Source organism: Polypterus senegalus, chromosome 5, assembly GCF_016835505.1.
Source record: "Polypterus senegalus isolate Bchr_013 chromosome 5, ASM1683550v1, whole genome shotgun sequence".
Taxonomy (NCBI): Eukaryota; Metazoa; Chordata; class Cladistia; order Polypteriformes; family Polypteridae; genus Polypterus; species Polypterus senegalus.
This window is the reverse complement of record NC_053158.1, coordinates 121,391,631-121,409,604: the sequence shown is the minus strand read 5'-3', so window position 1 is coordinate 121,409,604 and position 17,974 is coordinate 121,391,631. Positions and strand designations below refer to the sequence as shown.

At 39.4% G+C, this 17,974-nt stretch overlaps 1 protein-coding gene across 1 annotated transcript in view; it reads left to right on the top strand.

Moving 5' to 3' along the window:
* The window catches only part of pdia4 (protein disulfide isomerase family A, member 4), a 42,891-nt gene extending 25,608 nt beyond the window's left edge, over window positions 1-17,283 (top strand). Inside the window, exons 6-10 of the mRNA XM_039753305.1 lie at window positions 1,079-1,237; window positions 1,855-2,006; window positions 11,405-11,561; window positions 12,478-12,711; window positions 16,627-17,283. Of these exons, the coding sequence (XP_039609239.1) occupies window positions 1,079-1,237; window positions 1,855-2,006; window positions 11,405-11,561; window positions 12,478-12,711; window positions 16,627-17,045 (1,121 nt within the window). The 3' untranslated portion in view covers window positions 17,046-17,283. The remainder of the gene's footprint in view (window positions 1-1,078; window positions 1,238-1,854; window positions 2,007-11,404; window positions 11,562-12,477; window positions 12,712-16,626) is intronic.
* Window positions 17,284-17,974: the final 691 nt, after the last annotated feature.

Genomic DNA, 17,974 nt, shown 5'->3' with positions numbered 1-17,974 from the left:
CGTCCCGGGGGAGCCATCATGGACTTTGCAATACCTCCCCCGGGGCGCTTGGGGGCAGTCTCCCTGGCAGTGGATTCCTCCTCAATCTCCCCCGTGGCTCCATGGGACATGGAGTCCACCACAACAGCCCGGTTGGGAGATGGGGTGGCCGCTAGGGGGTGTTGCAGAGATCCAGCCACCACACTGGACGGTTTATCAGCCCCACCCGGAGGTGCAATTAAGACCAGCTGGTCAGGTACCTGGATCACTCCCGGGTGGGGCATAAAAGGGCCTGCCTCCCAGCAATCAAGGCCAGAATCGGGAGGAAGAGGACGAGGTTGCCTGGGAGGAGTGGTGGAGCAGGAAAGTTTGGTTTTGTGTTGGTTTGGTGCTTGGGACTGTGTTTGGGCTGTGTGGCACGGGGAAGACGTGTCACACGGCTGAAGAAAAAAGAAATAAAAACCTTTGAGTGTGAACACGTGCCTCTGTGTAAGTCTGTGCCGGGTCGGGCGCTATATAGCGCCTTGTTTACACCAGTTATGTTTAACATTGGAAATTTTTATTATTGCTAATGTGGAAGTGATCAAACTTAAACACATGTACTTTCATATTTTGATGAAACTCCTAATTTATCAATGCAGCCATTATAGAAATCTTCATGGGTTAAAACTGTGCATGCGTAGTTCAGTGACTGATGCATGTGGGTACTAAAGACATGGGTTTCTTCCAACAAAACTATCAATTATCTCTTACCTTTTTTTCCAGCTCAAGGCTGGCAGCATTGTTCAGTCTTTTTTTCATTTAGGTATTTATCCAATTTAATTGCAGCAAAATAAGTTTGTATGCAAGAAATTCTTGACATTAATGTTTAAATCTTGAGTGATTAGTACAATTTTCCTTGCAGACCCTGTTTAGACTACATATTGAACCTAGATTGTTACAAAAAGTAACACCCATACAAGCAATTTATGTAACCCTTGGTATGTCTTTTTAATACAGCTCGGGTGTTTCATCTCGGTATTTGGCAGGACAAGTGATGTCAATTCTCATAAAGTCCTTATGAATGAAAAAAGGATCTGAGCTTTTTTTATATATAAAGGAATTGTTTCTTACATGATTGATCAAGCTGGTCCTCCTTCAAAGCAAATACAGACTGTTAAGCAGTTGCGCGAGTTTATTAAAGAAGGTGATGATATTGTAATCATTGGAGTGTTCCAGGATGACCATGACATTGCATTAGCATCCTACCAGGAAGCTTGTGAGTATAGATAATTGAGTGTGTCGCATTTTTCTCTTTTAATACATTGTATATTTCACTTTGCTCTGTCTGCCAAATCTGAACAAGGTTTGTAAACCATTCATAGGCTTTCCTAGTCATTTCCGTCTGGCCTGCAAACCAATTGTTAGCCTTCTAAAAGTGTAAATGTTGGCAAAATGGAATATCCTGAAGAGACCACTGTCAAAGTTTATCATAAATGTGATGGTAGCTTTACAAATTTTAATTGAATACTGAGTGTTCATTTAGAAAGATCTGCATAATTAGACTTGTGTTAGTCATTCTATAAGTGCCAAACTACTCCAACTACAACCACTTCACTGTCCTTGGTGTCCAATTTTTGATGCGCTGAAAGCCTCTAGCTGCTAGTAAACAATGTCTTTCTATGAGAAACTAACACAGCGGAGATGTTTGTAGGTCTTGGTTAGAAGTGAATGGTAAATTCCTGTATCAGATTTACATTAGTAGTGCTGTCATCTTAACGAAAGTAGAACTTTTATGGTTTCTGTGGAAAAATGTTTTGCCAAGTTGTACGTGTTGTATAGTATTTCTCTATTAAATGATTAACATCAGTTTTATGCCTGTTTAATTTTCCATAGGCAATAATCTACGAGAGGATTACAATTGCCATCACACTTTTAACAGCGATATTGCAAAATCCCTGAAGACATCTCCTGGGCATCTGGTCCTGGTGAAACCTGAAAAGTTCCAATCAAAATATGAACCAGAATCTCACATGCTGAAATTTACTGTAAGTATACTGTACAGAATTATTCTACTACAAGAAACGTTTTGTATCAATGGTGGGGTGAATTGGTATTTACTGTATATACAAATTTTGCTGTAAAGACAAGGAGAAAATTTCCACTGTTGGACTAGTTATGGGCAATGTGTTGAAGATTCAATATTTAAGAGAAATCAATATGCAGAAGCTAATATTGCAATGGTTCAGCACTTTAAGTTGATTTTTCCACAACTTCTGTAAAGATACACAGAATCTCTAGCACTTTTTCTAAGCATGACTATATTGACACTGCACAAATTGTTTGGTTTCACCCAGTATGACAGTATAAGTAGTACAAATTGTAAAGATAACGCACATTCTTGCATACAAGGAAGCCACCCAGGGTCTTCTGGTAAAATGGGCCTCTGCTAAGCAAAGTTAAATGGAATGTTCACAGTTCCATTGCATACTGTCTGCTACAGGTGGAAGGAGAAATGTGTGTGTTGCAAAATGTACTTGCTTATACTTTTGCGCTTAAAATATTTGTACTTTGTCAATGATCACGTAACTGTAATAACCAGTAATTCACACAAATATGATGCTGCTTATAGATAATTTTATTAGATATGCTAAAGAAACTAGCCTCTGAACATTTTCTCTGATGTTGTTGTTTCTCATTGAACTAGAGCTTCACGAACTCTCAACCTAACCACTCTGCTAAGCCTCATCTTTTGCCTGGTACAGAATAAAGTAATGCTTTTAGTTGCCTTGATCACAAAGTGCCCTAATCCTTATCTGTGAAACCAAAGCTGACTGAAATAAGCCTGACTTCTCTATTATGCATTAAGCATACTTCCAGGAATGCACCCTTGGAGATCTTCGTTTAACTTCCTCCACTATTCTTGACATATTCAACAATATGACTTTGTGAACAGAGGTTAATAATAGAATAATAGATTACATTTTAACATTCTGGTGTGGGGAGACTTTTTATTGAATTAAGCAATCTGTATCTACTATATGATAAAATGCTAAGGGCTGTGTGATAGGATTGATTTGGTTAGGCTTTGCTGTGATTTTTGTCAGTTTGGCTTGGATGCAGTCGAAAGAGGGAAGTGTAAGACACCAAAGGAGAAAAGGCATAAGAGGTACACTGAGAGGGTTGCCTTCAAAGACAGCAAGTACAGAAGCAGGCTAGTGGTGAGAAAGGCCCCTCAAAAAATGATGGTCTGAGAAACCAGCTTTTCTGGAATTTATTCGAGGGAGAATGCTGGCTAAAAGTTAAACCTGGAGATACAAAGGGAAAGCTCCGAAGGCAAAATTGGGTAAGAGATCAAACATTTAAAAAAAAAAAAAAAAGTAATGTATAAAGCTTAGTGAGATACTCTTGGTCCCATCTCAACAAAATTTTGCACATGTATTCCACTTTGTCAGGAGAGGTGATGGACTACTTTGGAACTCAAATTATTGTGCCTAGGAACGCTACCTTTTGGTTTTTTTAGTTTTTCACTATAGTGCGTATTCAGGATAGTACCACCTGTTGACTTAAACAAGTGAAATGCTAGAACAGACTGAAACCAGCCTAGCAAACAAAAGGACAATAACTAACCATAATTACCCGGGCAATGCTGGTACAGTGCATCAGGAAAGTATTCACAGTGCATCACTTTTTCCACATTTTGTTATGTTACAGCCTTATTCCAAAATGGATTAAATTCATTTTATTTCCTCAGAATTCTACACACAACACCGACAGTTCCTGACGCTGAAAAACCTCCCCACAGTATGCTGCCACCACCATGCTTCACTGTAGGGATGGTATTGGCCTGGTGATGAGCGGTGCCTGGTTTCCTCCAAACGGGACGCATGGCATTCACACCAAAGAGTTCAATCTTTGTCTCATCAGACCAGAGAATTGTTTCTCATGGTCTGAGAGCCCTTCAGGTGCCTTTTGGCAAACTCCAGGCGGGCTGCCATGTGCCTTTTACTAAAGAGTGGCTTCCATCTGGCCACTCTACCATGCAGGCCTGATTGGTGGATTGCTGCAGAGATGGTTGTCCTTCTGGAAGGTTCTCCTCTCTCCAGAGGACCTCTGGAGTTCTGACAGAGTGACCATCAGGTTCTTGGTCACCTCCCTGACTAAGGCCCTTCTCCCCTGATCGCTCAGTTTAGATGGCTGGCCAGCTCTAGGAAGAGTCCTGGTAGTTTAGAACTTCTTCCACTTATGGATGATGGAGGCCACTGTGCTCATTAGGACCTTCAAAGCAGCAGAAATTTTTCTATAACCTTCCCCAGATTTGCGCCTCGAGACAATCCTGTCTCGGAGGTCTACAGACAATTCCTTTGACTTCATGCTTGGTTTGTGCTCTGACATGAACTGTCAACTGTGGGACCTTGTATAGACCGGAGTGTGCCTTTCCAAATCCTGTCCGATCAGCTGAATTTACCACAGGTGGACTCCAATTAAGCTGCAGAAACATCTCAAGGATGATCAGGGGAAACAGGATGCACCCAAGCTCAATTTTGAGCTTCATGGCAAAGGTGGTGAATACTTATGTACATGTGATTTCTCAGTTTTATTTTTAATAAATTTGTAAAAATCTCACTTTTTTAATATTGTCATAATGGGGTGTTGTGTAGAATTCTGAGGGGAAAAATGAATTTAATCCATTTTGGAATAAGGCTGTAACATAACAAAATGTGGAAAAAGTGATGCGCTGTGAATACTTTCTGGATGCAGTGTACAGTAGTACCTTGAGATACGAGTGCCCCAAAGTACAAGTTTTTTGAGTTACGAGCCAAAATTCGAAATACGAGCCATCAAAGCTTGTCGCCGCACATTCTGAGGAGTTGACGGAACTGCAGACGTGGCAACATACAGAGGTTCTGCAGGAGATTGGTATCGCGGAGGAGGTTACCTCATGAAGTGAGATAAAGGAAGTATTTGCAATGGGGGGAAGTTTCGAACTTTAAAGAAAAGAAACCCCCTGAAAAATTTGCATCTGATAGTGCAGCGGCGCTATTTAATGACACCTGCCTAACTCATTTCAGAAACATTCTGAAGGCCAGAACTAAACAAATCTTCAATAGGTTTCTATTGAAACGCCTTGAGAATGAAAGTGAGGAAAGCGTGGCAAAAAGAAAAAAAAAAACTAGTGAAGAAAATTTAAGTTAAGCAAAAGTGAAAGAAAAAACATTACAATATGCTAATTGGCTTCGCCAACATCTGTTTAGATAGATGATAGATACTTTATTAATCCCAAGGGGAAATTCACATAATCCAGCAGCAGTATACTGATACAAAACAAAAACAATATTAAATTAAATAGTAATAAAAAATGCATATAAAAGCAGACAATAACTTTGAGTAATGTTAGCATTTACTCCCCCGGGTGGAATTGAAGAGTCGCATAGTGTGAGGGAGGAACAATCTCCTCAGTCTATCAGTGGAGCAGGACAGTGACAAAAGTCTGTCACTAAAGCTACTCCTCTGCCTGGAGATGACACTGTTCAGTGGATGCTGTGGAGTCGGTAGATAAATTTTCAGTTTCTAAATCTTCCGACTCCTCTATGTATATACTATGCTAATGTATTTTCTACATCCAGTGAAGGAAAGCAAGGCAACATGTCATTTCACCACAGAACTTACTGGCTAGGAAGCCAACACTCTACTATAATGCCAGATTAAAGACAAACCCAATGAAAACAAGGGTTTTTTTTTTTATAAAAAGTGTCTGGATAGTAATAGCAGGCATACAAATCAGGAACAGGAAATGTATTGGTTCAAAAATACAAACCACATTCTTTGGTAGTTTTAACTTTTAAAACAAAAAGAAATGCTTTAACTATATGAACTAAAAACAATATCTGGAAAACCTATATTAAACTTGGAATACAGTTATAGTTAAAGGAAAGGAAATAGATATGGCAGCCTCCATATTCCTCTGACCTCGGGTTCCCTTTAAAGTGTCTCTAGTCCTGCAAAAAACATTTACCTAATTATCAGCGAGAGTTAAGGCCCCCAAATACCCAGCGATCCATGGCCGATTTTGCCACCGACCGATGTGCGTGTACAATCGCAGCAATTGATTGGCGGCTGCAGATTGCGGGTGTCCACATGGACGGGCAGATCCAGCTTGCCGAAAATCTTGACCACCGCCCCCATCCAAAGTAATGTAATGCCTCTGTCTGCTGCAGTGGCTGTCTCCTCTGTCAGCCAGCCGGAAGTTTAGTGCATTGTGTTACTCGCCGGCCAGCTGATCAGCAGAACGAGCCTATGATGGAGACAGGTAGGGAGATCTGTGTTCTCGGCTCCTTTGGCCCCCTTCACTAGCGCATAGCGAAGTGGAGCCGACGGCGCTGAGAACACACCAGATTTTTCAGGCATTTGACGCGTGATGACTCGTTGAACGGCCGAAAAATCGGCAGTGCATCCGTAAATGTATGGGGGGCTTTAGGCTAGGTTCACAGCTCCCTGTAACAGTGGAACACGACACAATGGAAAGCGGTGCCGCACCTTACCTGTGCATTACATCCCATATAGTGACGCATACAGTCAATGAAAAGCATGCTTCATGGTTACTTGACATGTTCGTTTCTTGGTAACATTTATGCACTGCATGCATTGGGCTTTATTCTGGCAGCAGAGAAGTAGTTCATTATGACTGTTTGTGAATTGGGACATTTCAACTTTTTTAATTCCCATTTAAATTTAGTAGGAGTCGGAGTCGGTTAACTTTTTTTTCCGACTCCAGGTACCCAAAATTGTCTCCGACTCCACAGCCCTGGATTCTTCATGATTGACAGGAGTTTGCTTAATGCCCGTCGCTCTGCCACAGATGTTAAACAGTCCAACTTTACTCCTACAATAGAGCCTGCCTTAATAAGTTTGTCGAGGCGTCTTTCATCTTTATGCTGCCTCCCCAGCACACCACCGCATAGAAGAGGGCACTCGCCACAACCGTCTGGTAGAACATCTGCAGCATCTTATTGCAGATGTTAAAGGATGCCAACCTTCTAAGAAAGTATAGTCGGCTCTGACCTTTCTTTACATAGAGCATCAGTATTGGCAGTCCAGTCCAATTTGTCATCTAGCTGCACTCCCAGATATTTATAGGTCTCTACCCTCTGCACACAGTCACCTCTGATCACGGGGTCCATGAGGGGCCTGGGCCTCCTAAAATCCACCACCAGTTCCTTGGTCTTGCTGGTGTTAAGGTGTAAGTGGTTTGAGTCGCACCATTTAACAAAGTCTTTGATTAGCTTCCAGTACTCCTCCTGATGCAGCCCACAATAGCAGTGTCCTCGGCGAACTTTTGCACGTTGCAGGACTCGGTCGTATTGGAAGCCTGATTGAACAGGACAGGAGAAAGTACAGTCCCCTGCGGCACCTCTTTGTTGCTGACCACAGTGCCAGACCTGCAGTTCCCAAGATGCACATATTGAGGTCTGTCTGTAAGAGAGTCCACGATCCATGCCACCAGGTGTGAGTCTACTCCCATCTCAGTCGGCTTGTCTCTAAGGAGCAGAGGTTGGATGGTGTTGAAGGCACTAGAGAAGTCCAAAAACCAAATTTTTACAGAACCACTGCCTCTGTCCAAGTAGGAGAGGGATCGTTGTAGCATATAGATGGCATCCTCCGCTCCCACCTTCTCCTGGTATGCGAACTGCAGTGGGTCGAGGGCGTGGTGGACCTGTGGCCTCAGGTGTTGTAGCAGCAGCCGCTCCATGGTCTTCATCAGGTGTGACGTCAGAGCAACAGGCCGGAAGTCATTCTGCTCACTAGGACGTGATACCTTTTTGGGACTGGGGTGATACAAGATGTTTTCCAAAGCCTTGGGACTCTCCCCTGTTCCAGGCTCAGGTTGAAGATGCGCTGTAGAGGACTCCCCAGTTCCAACGCACAGGCCTTCAGCAGTCGTGGCGATTAAACCATCTGGACCTGCTGCTTTGCTGGCACGAAGTCTTATCGGCTCTCTGCTTACCTGGGCTGCTGTAATTGTGGGTGGGGGAGAAACTCTCTCCTATGCTGGAATCAGCAGAAGGATGGTTGGAGGATGCAGTACTCCGAGGTGAGAGTGGGTTAGGGTGATCAAACCTGTCAAAAGTTGTTCATTTGGTTTGCTCTCTCCACGTCTGTCTCGATGGTGGCACCATGCTTCGAGCTGCAGCCAGTGATAATCTTCATCCCATACTTCCTTCATGCTGTTATTCTGCAACTTCTCCAGCTTTCTCCTGTACTGCTCTTTTGCCGCCCTGAGCTGGAGTCAGAGTTCCTTCTGCACGCGCTTGAGCTCATGCTGATCAGTCTTTAAAAGCCCTTTTCTTCTGGTTCAAAAGGCCTTTGATGTCACTTATAATCCATGGCTTGTTGTTAGCATAGCAGCGTACTGTTCTTACTGGAACTGCAATGTCCATACAGAGGTTGATGTAATCAGTTGTGCAGTCAACAGCCTCTTCAATGTTCTCACTATGTGACCTCCGCAGTATATCCCAGTCTGTAGTTCCAAAGCCGTCTCTCCGAGCCTTCTCTGCCTCAGGGGACCACTTCCTGAATGATCAAGTGGTTGTAGGTAGTGCCTTCACTCTTGGTTTGTAGAGAGGCTGAAGCAGAACCAGGTTATGATCTGCTTTCCCAATTGCAGGCAGCAGGCTGGTGCTGTATGCGTCTAACGTTTGCATACAGTAGGTCGATAGTCCTATTTCCCCGAGTGTTACAGTCCACATACTGGGAGAAGGCAGGTAATGTTTTGTCCAACGTTACATGGTTAAAGTCACCAGAGATTAGCACAAGTGCCTCAGGGTGCTGCGTTTGTAACTTTGCAACTGTGTAATGGATGATGTCACTCAATCTCCGCGTTCGCTTGAGGGGGGAAGTAAACAATCACGTGTCCAAACTCTCTGGGCAAGTAATAGGGACACAGACTTACGGCCAACAGTTCAATGTCCCTGCAGCAATTGGAGATTTTAACGTTTGCATGTCCTGAGTTGCACCACTTTATATTGTCATAGAGAGCGAGTCCTCCTCCTCCCTTGTTTTTCCTGCAGGTACTTGCGTCTCTGTCAGCTCTAACTTTGCTAAACCCGGGTAGCTCCACGTTAGCATCTGGGATGGTAGTTGTTAGCCACGTTTCAGTAAAACACAGCAAGCTGCATTCTCTGTAGGTTCTGACATTTTTCACCAGCACAGCCAGTTCGTCGATCTTATTTGGTAGCGAGTTCACATTTCCCAGGATCGCAGAAGGCACCGACGGTTTATAACGTGATTTTTCTCTCAAGTTGCCTGGCTGCTTTTATCTATTTCTTGAGATTCTCTTATGTATTAGGTTTTATTTTGTTTATCAATATTTGTTCATTATAAATTTTTCATATGTTGAAAACATTTAACAAAAAAATGGAGTGTTTTTTTGGGGGCTGGCGTGAATTAATCTCATTTCAATTAATTTCAATGGGGAAAATTGATATGAGACACGAGCGTTCCGGTCACGGAACGAATTAAACTCGTATCTCAAGGTACCACTGTATTTTCTTGATTTGATTATGTTCTTGTAGTTAAGTCATTAACTTGTAACTTTACATACATGTAGTTAATTGATACCTCCGTTATCTAATCTGCTTCCTGGCCGAGTTGTAATAAATGCTATGCATCGCATACACTTGCGGATGATGATGCTTCTGCTGTGCAAACAATGTGCTATGTACACTTTACGTAAATTTTGAGGATTCCACCAGGTGGCAGTGCAAGACAACGGTGAGAAACTGGTTTGTGGTGTTGTAAGTTGAGAGAAGAAAGATGTTGAAGATAAGATAAAAAAAATTCTGTTGAAAAGGTGCAAAATAAGAATGCAACAGTGACACAGAAGATGGTAATGAGGTTTTAAATATATCTTGTCATTACAATGGGGAATATGACTAATTTGAAAAATGGATGTTGGAAAAGGTACCACAAATACAGTGGAACCTCTGTTCACGACCATAATTAGTTCCAAAACTCTGGTCGTGAACCGAAGCAATTTCCCCCATAGGATTGTATGTAAATACAATTAATCCGTTCCAGACCGTACAAACTGTATGTAAAGATTAAGCACAAATATAGTTAATTACACCATAGAATGCACAGTGTAATAGTAAACTAATGTAAAAACATTGAATAACGCTGACGCAAAACACCTAGGCTCCCTGCTTAGCTATACGCGCTCTCGCAGGCACATCTGACTGAGAACAATGAAACACATGCGGAAATCATCGGTGCGCACAAACCGAAAGGGAACTGGCTTTGTTCGTATACAGAGTGTGTGGTTGTGAACCGAGGTTCCACTGTACGGGTTTTTTTTTTTTTTTTGTGTATCTTAGCGATTTTTAAGTTTGATTTGCTTCACCACATCAAACATTGGGGCATGCACATTGATCTTATTGGAGCTGCAATACAACTTGCCGTCACATTGTGTTATCTTGCACTGGCTGAATACCCTCTTCTGTTCTCCGATATTTTCTGCTATTCACACACATCTGTCTCAAATTTTCTTCAGCTTCGTCTTGTTTCCACATCCACTGTCAAAGAAATGGAGATTTGATGCCAGCTGTTACAGGCATATCTGTCACTATGGAGATGTTGATAGTAAACAACAATGCTGATGTCTCACGCCAGAACTTGAGCACACGCCGCTCATATTTGCTTGTACTGCAACTTGTACTAGCGTTGCGCAAATTTCTGATGTGTTCAGAGGGTGCAACAGAAGAGCGCTGGGAATGTGTGGCTGCCATGCACAAGATTTGTGAACTTAAAGTATAAACCTGGTCTTATTTTAAATTTTTTAGTTTATTAAAAAATTTAAAAGTTGGGACTCTGTAATACATCCTTAATCCGTTCCAGATCCTTTGATTTATACCAAACAAATTTTTTCCCCATAAGAAATAAGGGTAAAAAATAACCTATTGACACATTATACATTGAATGGGTTGTATAAAATAATTTAAACACTGCTTAATACTAAAATGCATAAATACAAAAGCAATTAGGTTAAATTTTCATTTATTTCATCAAACTTTTTAATAGCGCCTTCTCGGCATACAGTATGCAGCAGCCATGTCCCGAATACACATGCCACTTTCATACTTTTCAACAGGCAATTCAAATTTATGCGAAAAAAGTCACGTGAAAATTCATAGTTATAGCGCGGGTTGTTCACTGAATGCTAGCAACTGGCATACTGACGCTCTTGGGCAGTTGTGTCTTTGACTCGAGAGAGGTAAACAAGAGTAGCGCACAGTGTTGTAGCATGAGAGTCGTATTCCAAACAAAGGTCGTATACCAAGCAAAATTGTTTGCGTCCAAACAGGACATATACCAAGTTGGACTTATTCCAAAGTGGACATATACCAAGGTACCACTGTATATATAAAATTATTTTTTTTTTAATCTTTAGGATACAACCACTAGTGCAGAAGTGCGAGATTTCATTACTCGGCATGATCTTCCCTTAGTTGGCCACAGAAAACCCAGCAATGATGCTAAAAGATACAGTAAACGGCCACTGGTAGTTGTTTATTATGGTGTGGATTTCAGCTTTGACTACCGTGTTGGTAAGTTAACTGTATAAATATCTATTTGGTTAATTTTTTTGGCAACTTTTTTTTTTTTTTTTTTTTTTCCAACCCAGCCGCCCCAACCCCCCCCTTTGGTCTGACCACTATTGGAATTTGTCCTGACTGTCTTTTAAACCAGGTTTATACTTTCACCTTCTATTAAGCTAGAACCAAGGCTACAGCACTGCTGCTGAGAGAGCCTATTTTACTGCTTCTGAAGAGGAAAGTTGGGCCATTGGAGACGATGCTTTTTCTTTTGTTTTGTGAAATTTTATTCTGAAGGCTATTTGTGCTAATACCCATTAGCTGTCTAATTTTCCTAAGCAGGTCTTTGGGTGTTTACCTAAACCGTGATTTTGTTGTAGTAATGATGTGTGTGTGTGTGTGTGTGTTTTGGGTTTTTTTTTTCCTTCTTTAAGAATGCACTGTTGTGATGATAAAGATAGATACTTTATTAATCCCAAGGGGAAATTCACATAGAGTTATAAATAAATGTAAATCTGTGGCATGCAAGAAACCTTCATGAGTGCTCCTATATTTCCATGGTTTTCTGCTGATGGCAAAAAATCTAGTGGTTGAAACATTAACAGGGGGTTGTAGAAAGAGAATCCCATAACTGATCTCTCGAAACTTCGAGAGGAAGGATATCGCTTGGTTCTTAACTTGGAAGCCCATATAATACAGTAAATTACAACCAGCAACAAGAAACTGGTTTATGTTGTAATTGTATCGTAGAACATAAGGAATTTACATTTTTTTGTTAGCAGGATTAAATGGCTCTATGCTTGTTACTTCTAATTACTATTGTAGCTATTAAGTTTTCCTTTTGGCTATTACAAGTTGTCTAATGCTCATTACTTTTTGCTACTAAGTTGACATTTTTTTTTCTTTCTTTAACCTTAACTTATTTTAGCCACTCAGTTTTGGCGTAACAAAGTGTTGGAGGTGGCCAAAGAATTTCCAGAATATACTTTTGCTATTGCTGATGAAGAAGATTATGCAGAAGAGTTGAAGGGACTGGGGCTAAGTGAAAGTGGTGAAGAGGTTAATGTAGCAATCCTGGGAGATGGAGGAAAGAAGTATGTAATGGAACCAAGTGACTTTGATTCAGATGCTCTTACAGAATTTGTCACTGCATTCAAAAAAGGTAATCAATTTTTGTTTTGTTGACTACTTGAAAGGGATGATTTTCACATGAGCAGTAATGTGTGAAATTGATCAGCTACATGTATGAAACTATTGGTCAAATCATGAGTTTCAGCAGATTGGGATTCGTCAACCCTTTTTTGTCTGGGGGCTTAAACTATGTATTTAATGAACACTGATACCAAGTACTTATTAGAAAATATGATGCTACATTTTCAAAAACAAATATTTAACACCCATACACTTATTTACTAAACCATACTGTATTAAACTTGTGTTCTCTTTAAGAAAGGAGCAAATGTGCTTTTAATAACTCAATTTATTTTGTCAGTTTAGACCACAAAAATGGAGTTTTAAAAAAACTTCTTGGTAACTGAAATAAATGTCTACCATAAGCACGCTGTTCAAATGGAAGAAGTAGGTGGTTCTTAAGCAATATTTTAGCTCTGTGACATATCAGCCTACATCTTTTCTTATAACTCTACAAGCTGCACTGACCGTACCAGTATACAGTGCTGACAGAAATTTTACACTAAATGCTTGTCTAGTAATGGAGGACATTCTAATTTTGGTTCAAGGCTTATATTTGGTCGTGTTTATACAAGAAAACATGAAATCTGCCTTCTTGCTTACATCCAATCACAGCCAGAAATTAAATAAACCAAGCAGAGACGAAACCCATTCTAAAATATTTATATAATTTAAGCATTATCTACTTCTAATGTTTGGATAGTGTGTGATTACATAAAAATATTAAGTACATGTGAAACCTATTGCCTTTGGTAATTAAGAAAAAATTTATGGAGTGATTCTTGTGCAAGTTTTCTTGGGATATTCGGTTCAGACTGGCATGTCTGCATCTTGCCTTCAAGTGTGTGTGTGTGTGTGTGTGTGTGTGTAGTAACTTGCATGTTGTCTTAGAATAGTCCTCAGTAATTCAATACCAACAAAACAGATGCACGTGAATATTTGTATGTGTTTTTATTATCAGTTTTATTTTATTTATTTTTTTATTTTACTTTGAGAGCAGGTCATTTTTCTAACTTGGCTCTTATTTATGAATTGAGACTCTGAAAGTCTTAATGTGTTCTATAAATAAAGTAACTGAATATACTGGAGGTTGCGTTGTAAATTTTTCCTACATTTCCCCTATCGCAACTTCTTACTTATGATATTAGCAAACCATTCATAAATATGAATAGACTTCTCTGGAAGTGTAGAGTCTTCTGATGTTTTAATAGCTAATGTTAAGATTATTGTAAAGTCTGTACTTAGCTTAAGTTTTCAATCATGAATCAGAGTGTGTTATCTGAACTTCCAAGCAGCAGATATAACGGAGTTTTATTTGAAGATACAGTGTATCTTATAGGGCAACTGGTACAGAAGTAAAGGTGATCCAAGCAACATTTATACAAGGGTTTCATGTTTGTGCAGATAAGAGATAAAGGCTGCGTCTTTGTTTACAAAATTCTGTGCAATAGTAAAGCAGTGAGTGCATCAATAGGTTTTATGTAAAATGAATACATTCTAATAAATGGGGTTTTAGCCCCTTCACAATGGGAACTGCCACAGTGCAATTTTCTGATTTGGAAATTATTATTAGCCGAAGTATGTAGTGATCACTTTGTCATTTAGTGACATCTCCAAACCTTATGCACCTATTTGCACATGGTGGTCTACTACAGTAGCTCAAATCCAAGTGAAAGGATATGAAACTTAGTACATTTTGTCAATTAATGGGGTTCATAAAATATTACTTTAAATTTGTATGTGACCTCTCTAGCTTATGCAAGGTTATTCTGGGTACAAATATAAAAATCAAACACACAACAAGATGAGTATTTGTTTAAAGAGGATTATTTTGCATAGCATGTGTCCTCATTTTAAATCCTGTATTTACCAAATCTACCTATGGTACACAGAAATTTAACTTGGTAGGTCAGTGCAAAAATATACAAATTTACACACCAAGTTTACAAACATACAGATGTGCAAACTTGCTAGTTTTCAAAAAATATATGTGGATTTTACAACAGTAATACAGTAATGACAAAACTACACAATTTTAGGACATAGGGCATTTCTGCATACTTGTTCCCAATGACTTAAGAGGTGAGGTGACTGCTACTTGGAGCACTTTAGAAACTTTTCAGGTGTTGTGTGGTTCTGGGTTTAGTGCAGAGGTACAGGGTTTTTTTTTTTCTTCCCCAGAAGGGAGTTTTTAGACCCAGTTATTGCCTGGTTCATCACTCACTTACTAGTCCTAATATCATGCATCTCCTTGGACTGAGAGCTGCTGCTTACCAGTGAGTTAACATAATAAGCAACATGTAGGTACTGAACATATATAATTTAACAAGTATGTTGCACTACTGCCTCAGTCAGTTATGCCCCAATAACTACTCACACTTGCTAGACAGGGCTCTTTATGGAGAAAATGAAATGGCTAATATATATTTTAGCTAAAAGGTATAGACTTGCTCCTTATGGGTTTCATATGCATTTATTAAAACGTATAGAGTCCACTGATTAAATTATCAGCCCATTACAACTTCCAGGGTTCAGTATAAATGTAGGTGGAATTCTGTCACTGTTGTGTCATACCAGAAAAGCTGTTCTGTAAATAGGGTTTTAATCAGGGAGAAGACTGTTCAGAAAAAAAATCTACTGTTGCACTCTTTGCTCATTTTTAAAGTACAATTAATCTTGTGCAGAAAAAAAGGTTGGCTCAAATATGAGCTATTAAATACATGTCTAATTTTTATATAGGTATATTACCATGTTCTGAAATGGATGGCCATTGTGTGGCTTTTGCTGCAAAAAAATGTAGTTCCTGACCCTGGGCTTCTAATGTAGTTTATACAGAGTTCAGTGATTTGTTACTTGTAAACAAGGATATTTTCTGTCATTTTGCAGTCTTGTACATTAAGTGGTAGGGTTGGAATGATTTTAAAGATAATTTAAAAAAAAAAAAAAAAGCTGTACGGGTCTGCTTTTGAATTTGCTAAAGCTAGACAGAATCCAGCACTGTATGAAATACCATTTCATGCACTCACCCATGCTCACTTGCTCTGTTCTTGTTCAGAGTACATAGTCTCTGGAATCAACTGGCACAAATATGAGGGTCACATGTAAACTGAATACAGATGACTTAAGGCAGTGCCATAACATTGGCTGTGTGAGGCTATCCTTCATACACATTCTCTCCAGCCGGAGCGCACTCCCAGTAAAGGGAAGCCACAAACTATTTTCCTCTACTCCATGTGGAGAATGAATGACCATCTTGGCTAGCTAAGAAATGGATTTTTGTGATAATTGGTATAACTGATACTTGGCTAATCAGTCAGTTTTTCAGTATATTTTATGAACCGCTTTGTCCTATGGATTAACAAAACAGCTTTTGTACTTTTTTTTTTTTTGGGTGACTTTTAATCAGTGTGTTTTATAGCATATGTTCCTTTTATTCTCTGCACACACTTTAAAATACACCATGCTTCATGCTTTCAAAGTAAGATTTTAATTAAAATACTTCTGGCTTTCACAGCCATTTTGTAAAATTGGTAAACTGTTTGTTTGCAAAAATTTGAGGTTTAGTTTGAACAAAAGTAGACCGCAATTATATAATGGGAAAATGCACTTAATCTGCCTATGCTCACAATTGAGGCATTTTCACATTTAACATTCTGAATTTAGCCAAATTTTGCTAACTTCATAAATGGAATTCAGTTTTTTTTTTAATGATGACTCTTAAAGTATTCCTCATCTTTAAGATTCTTGTCACTTCATTTGTATGGGGCTTTTTACTTGTAAAAACATTTGTCTCCTTAGTGAGGTTTTTCAAATGTGATTTTGTATGTTGTTGGGGTTTTTTTTTTTTTGTAATTTTTTTTCTCCTTTTTACCTCCTCTTTTGACAGGAAAATTGAAGCCAGTTGTGAAGTCACAAGCAATTCCCAAGAGTAATAAAGGTCCAGTTAAAGTTGTTGTGGGCAAAACGTTTGAAGATATTGTGATGGACCCCAAAAAGGATGTGTTGATCGAGTTCTATGCACCCTGGTGTGGCCACTGCAAAAAACTGGAACCCGAATACCTTGAGCTGGGTAGGAAGTACAAGCAGGAGCCAAATATAGTAATTGCCAAGATGGACGCCACTGCCAATGATGTGCCTCGTGATATTTATAAAGTGGAGGGCTTCCCCACAATATACTTTGCTCCCAGTAACAATAAACAGAAACCAATAAAGTTTGAAAATGGCAAGAGAGACTTGGAAAGTCTATCACAATTTGTAGAAAAGCATGCAACAAAACTGTCAGAGAAACGCAAAGATGAACTTTAAAGCTGTGCTGCTTTTGAGATGTAACCTTGACAGATATTATACAGGATAGAGTTCAATCTGCATTTTGGCCAGAAGGAGTAATTAAGTGTTTGGGAATGGGCTTCATATGGATTATATCCTTTATATAGTGATGGATTTTTGTTACTGAGATGTGTTTTAAAGTACTGTGTATTTGATATTTCAACTTCCCAAAGCTAACCTTAATGATGATTTTTAATAAATTTAAATTATGACTGTACTCTGCCAAATGGTATACTGTTCAAAAAATCTCTGTACTTGGGTCAGTTGGCTTAAAATATTTGGAATGGTTATCAACAAAGCAAAACCAGCCATGCTCCTTTCACAAAGTGTTTAACTGTTTTTTGTTGATTATTCTGACTGGCAGGTAAGATGTGTGCTGTTGAAAATGTACCTACGTTTTTTATGGAGAATACATCTGTCTTGTGTTGAAACTCTACACAAATTTGAAATGTGCCCAAAAAACTTTAATGGATGGTTAAGCTGGTTTTAAAATGTTTTCCCTCCCCAGATACAGAGAAACAAGTTTTGCTCTATTATAACATTGACATGTAGATATAGTTTAAAGGGTGTGAATGCGTTATTCTACGTCACACATGAGTACAAATTAGACTTTTTTAAATTTGATGTATGATGTTAACTAATAGGTGGCAGACTAAATCCTGCACTGTGAATCTGAGAGGATGAGCAATGTGGCCTAAATATATGTGCTAATTTTTTGTTTTGAAGGAGTATTGCCTGGACATTTTGCAGTTCACTGTTATGCATTACCTTTCCCTATACGGCAGAGGTCCCCAACTCCAGTCCTGGAGGGCCCCAGTGGCCGTAGGTTTTCATTCTAACCCTTCTTAATTAGTGACTTATTTTTGGTGCTAATTACCTTTTTTTAATTCATTTTAATTGACTTGTTT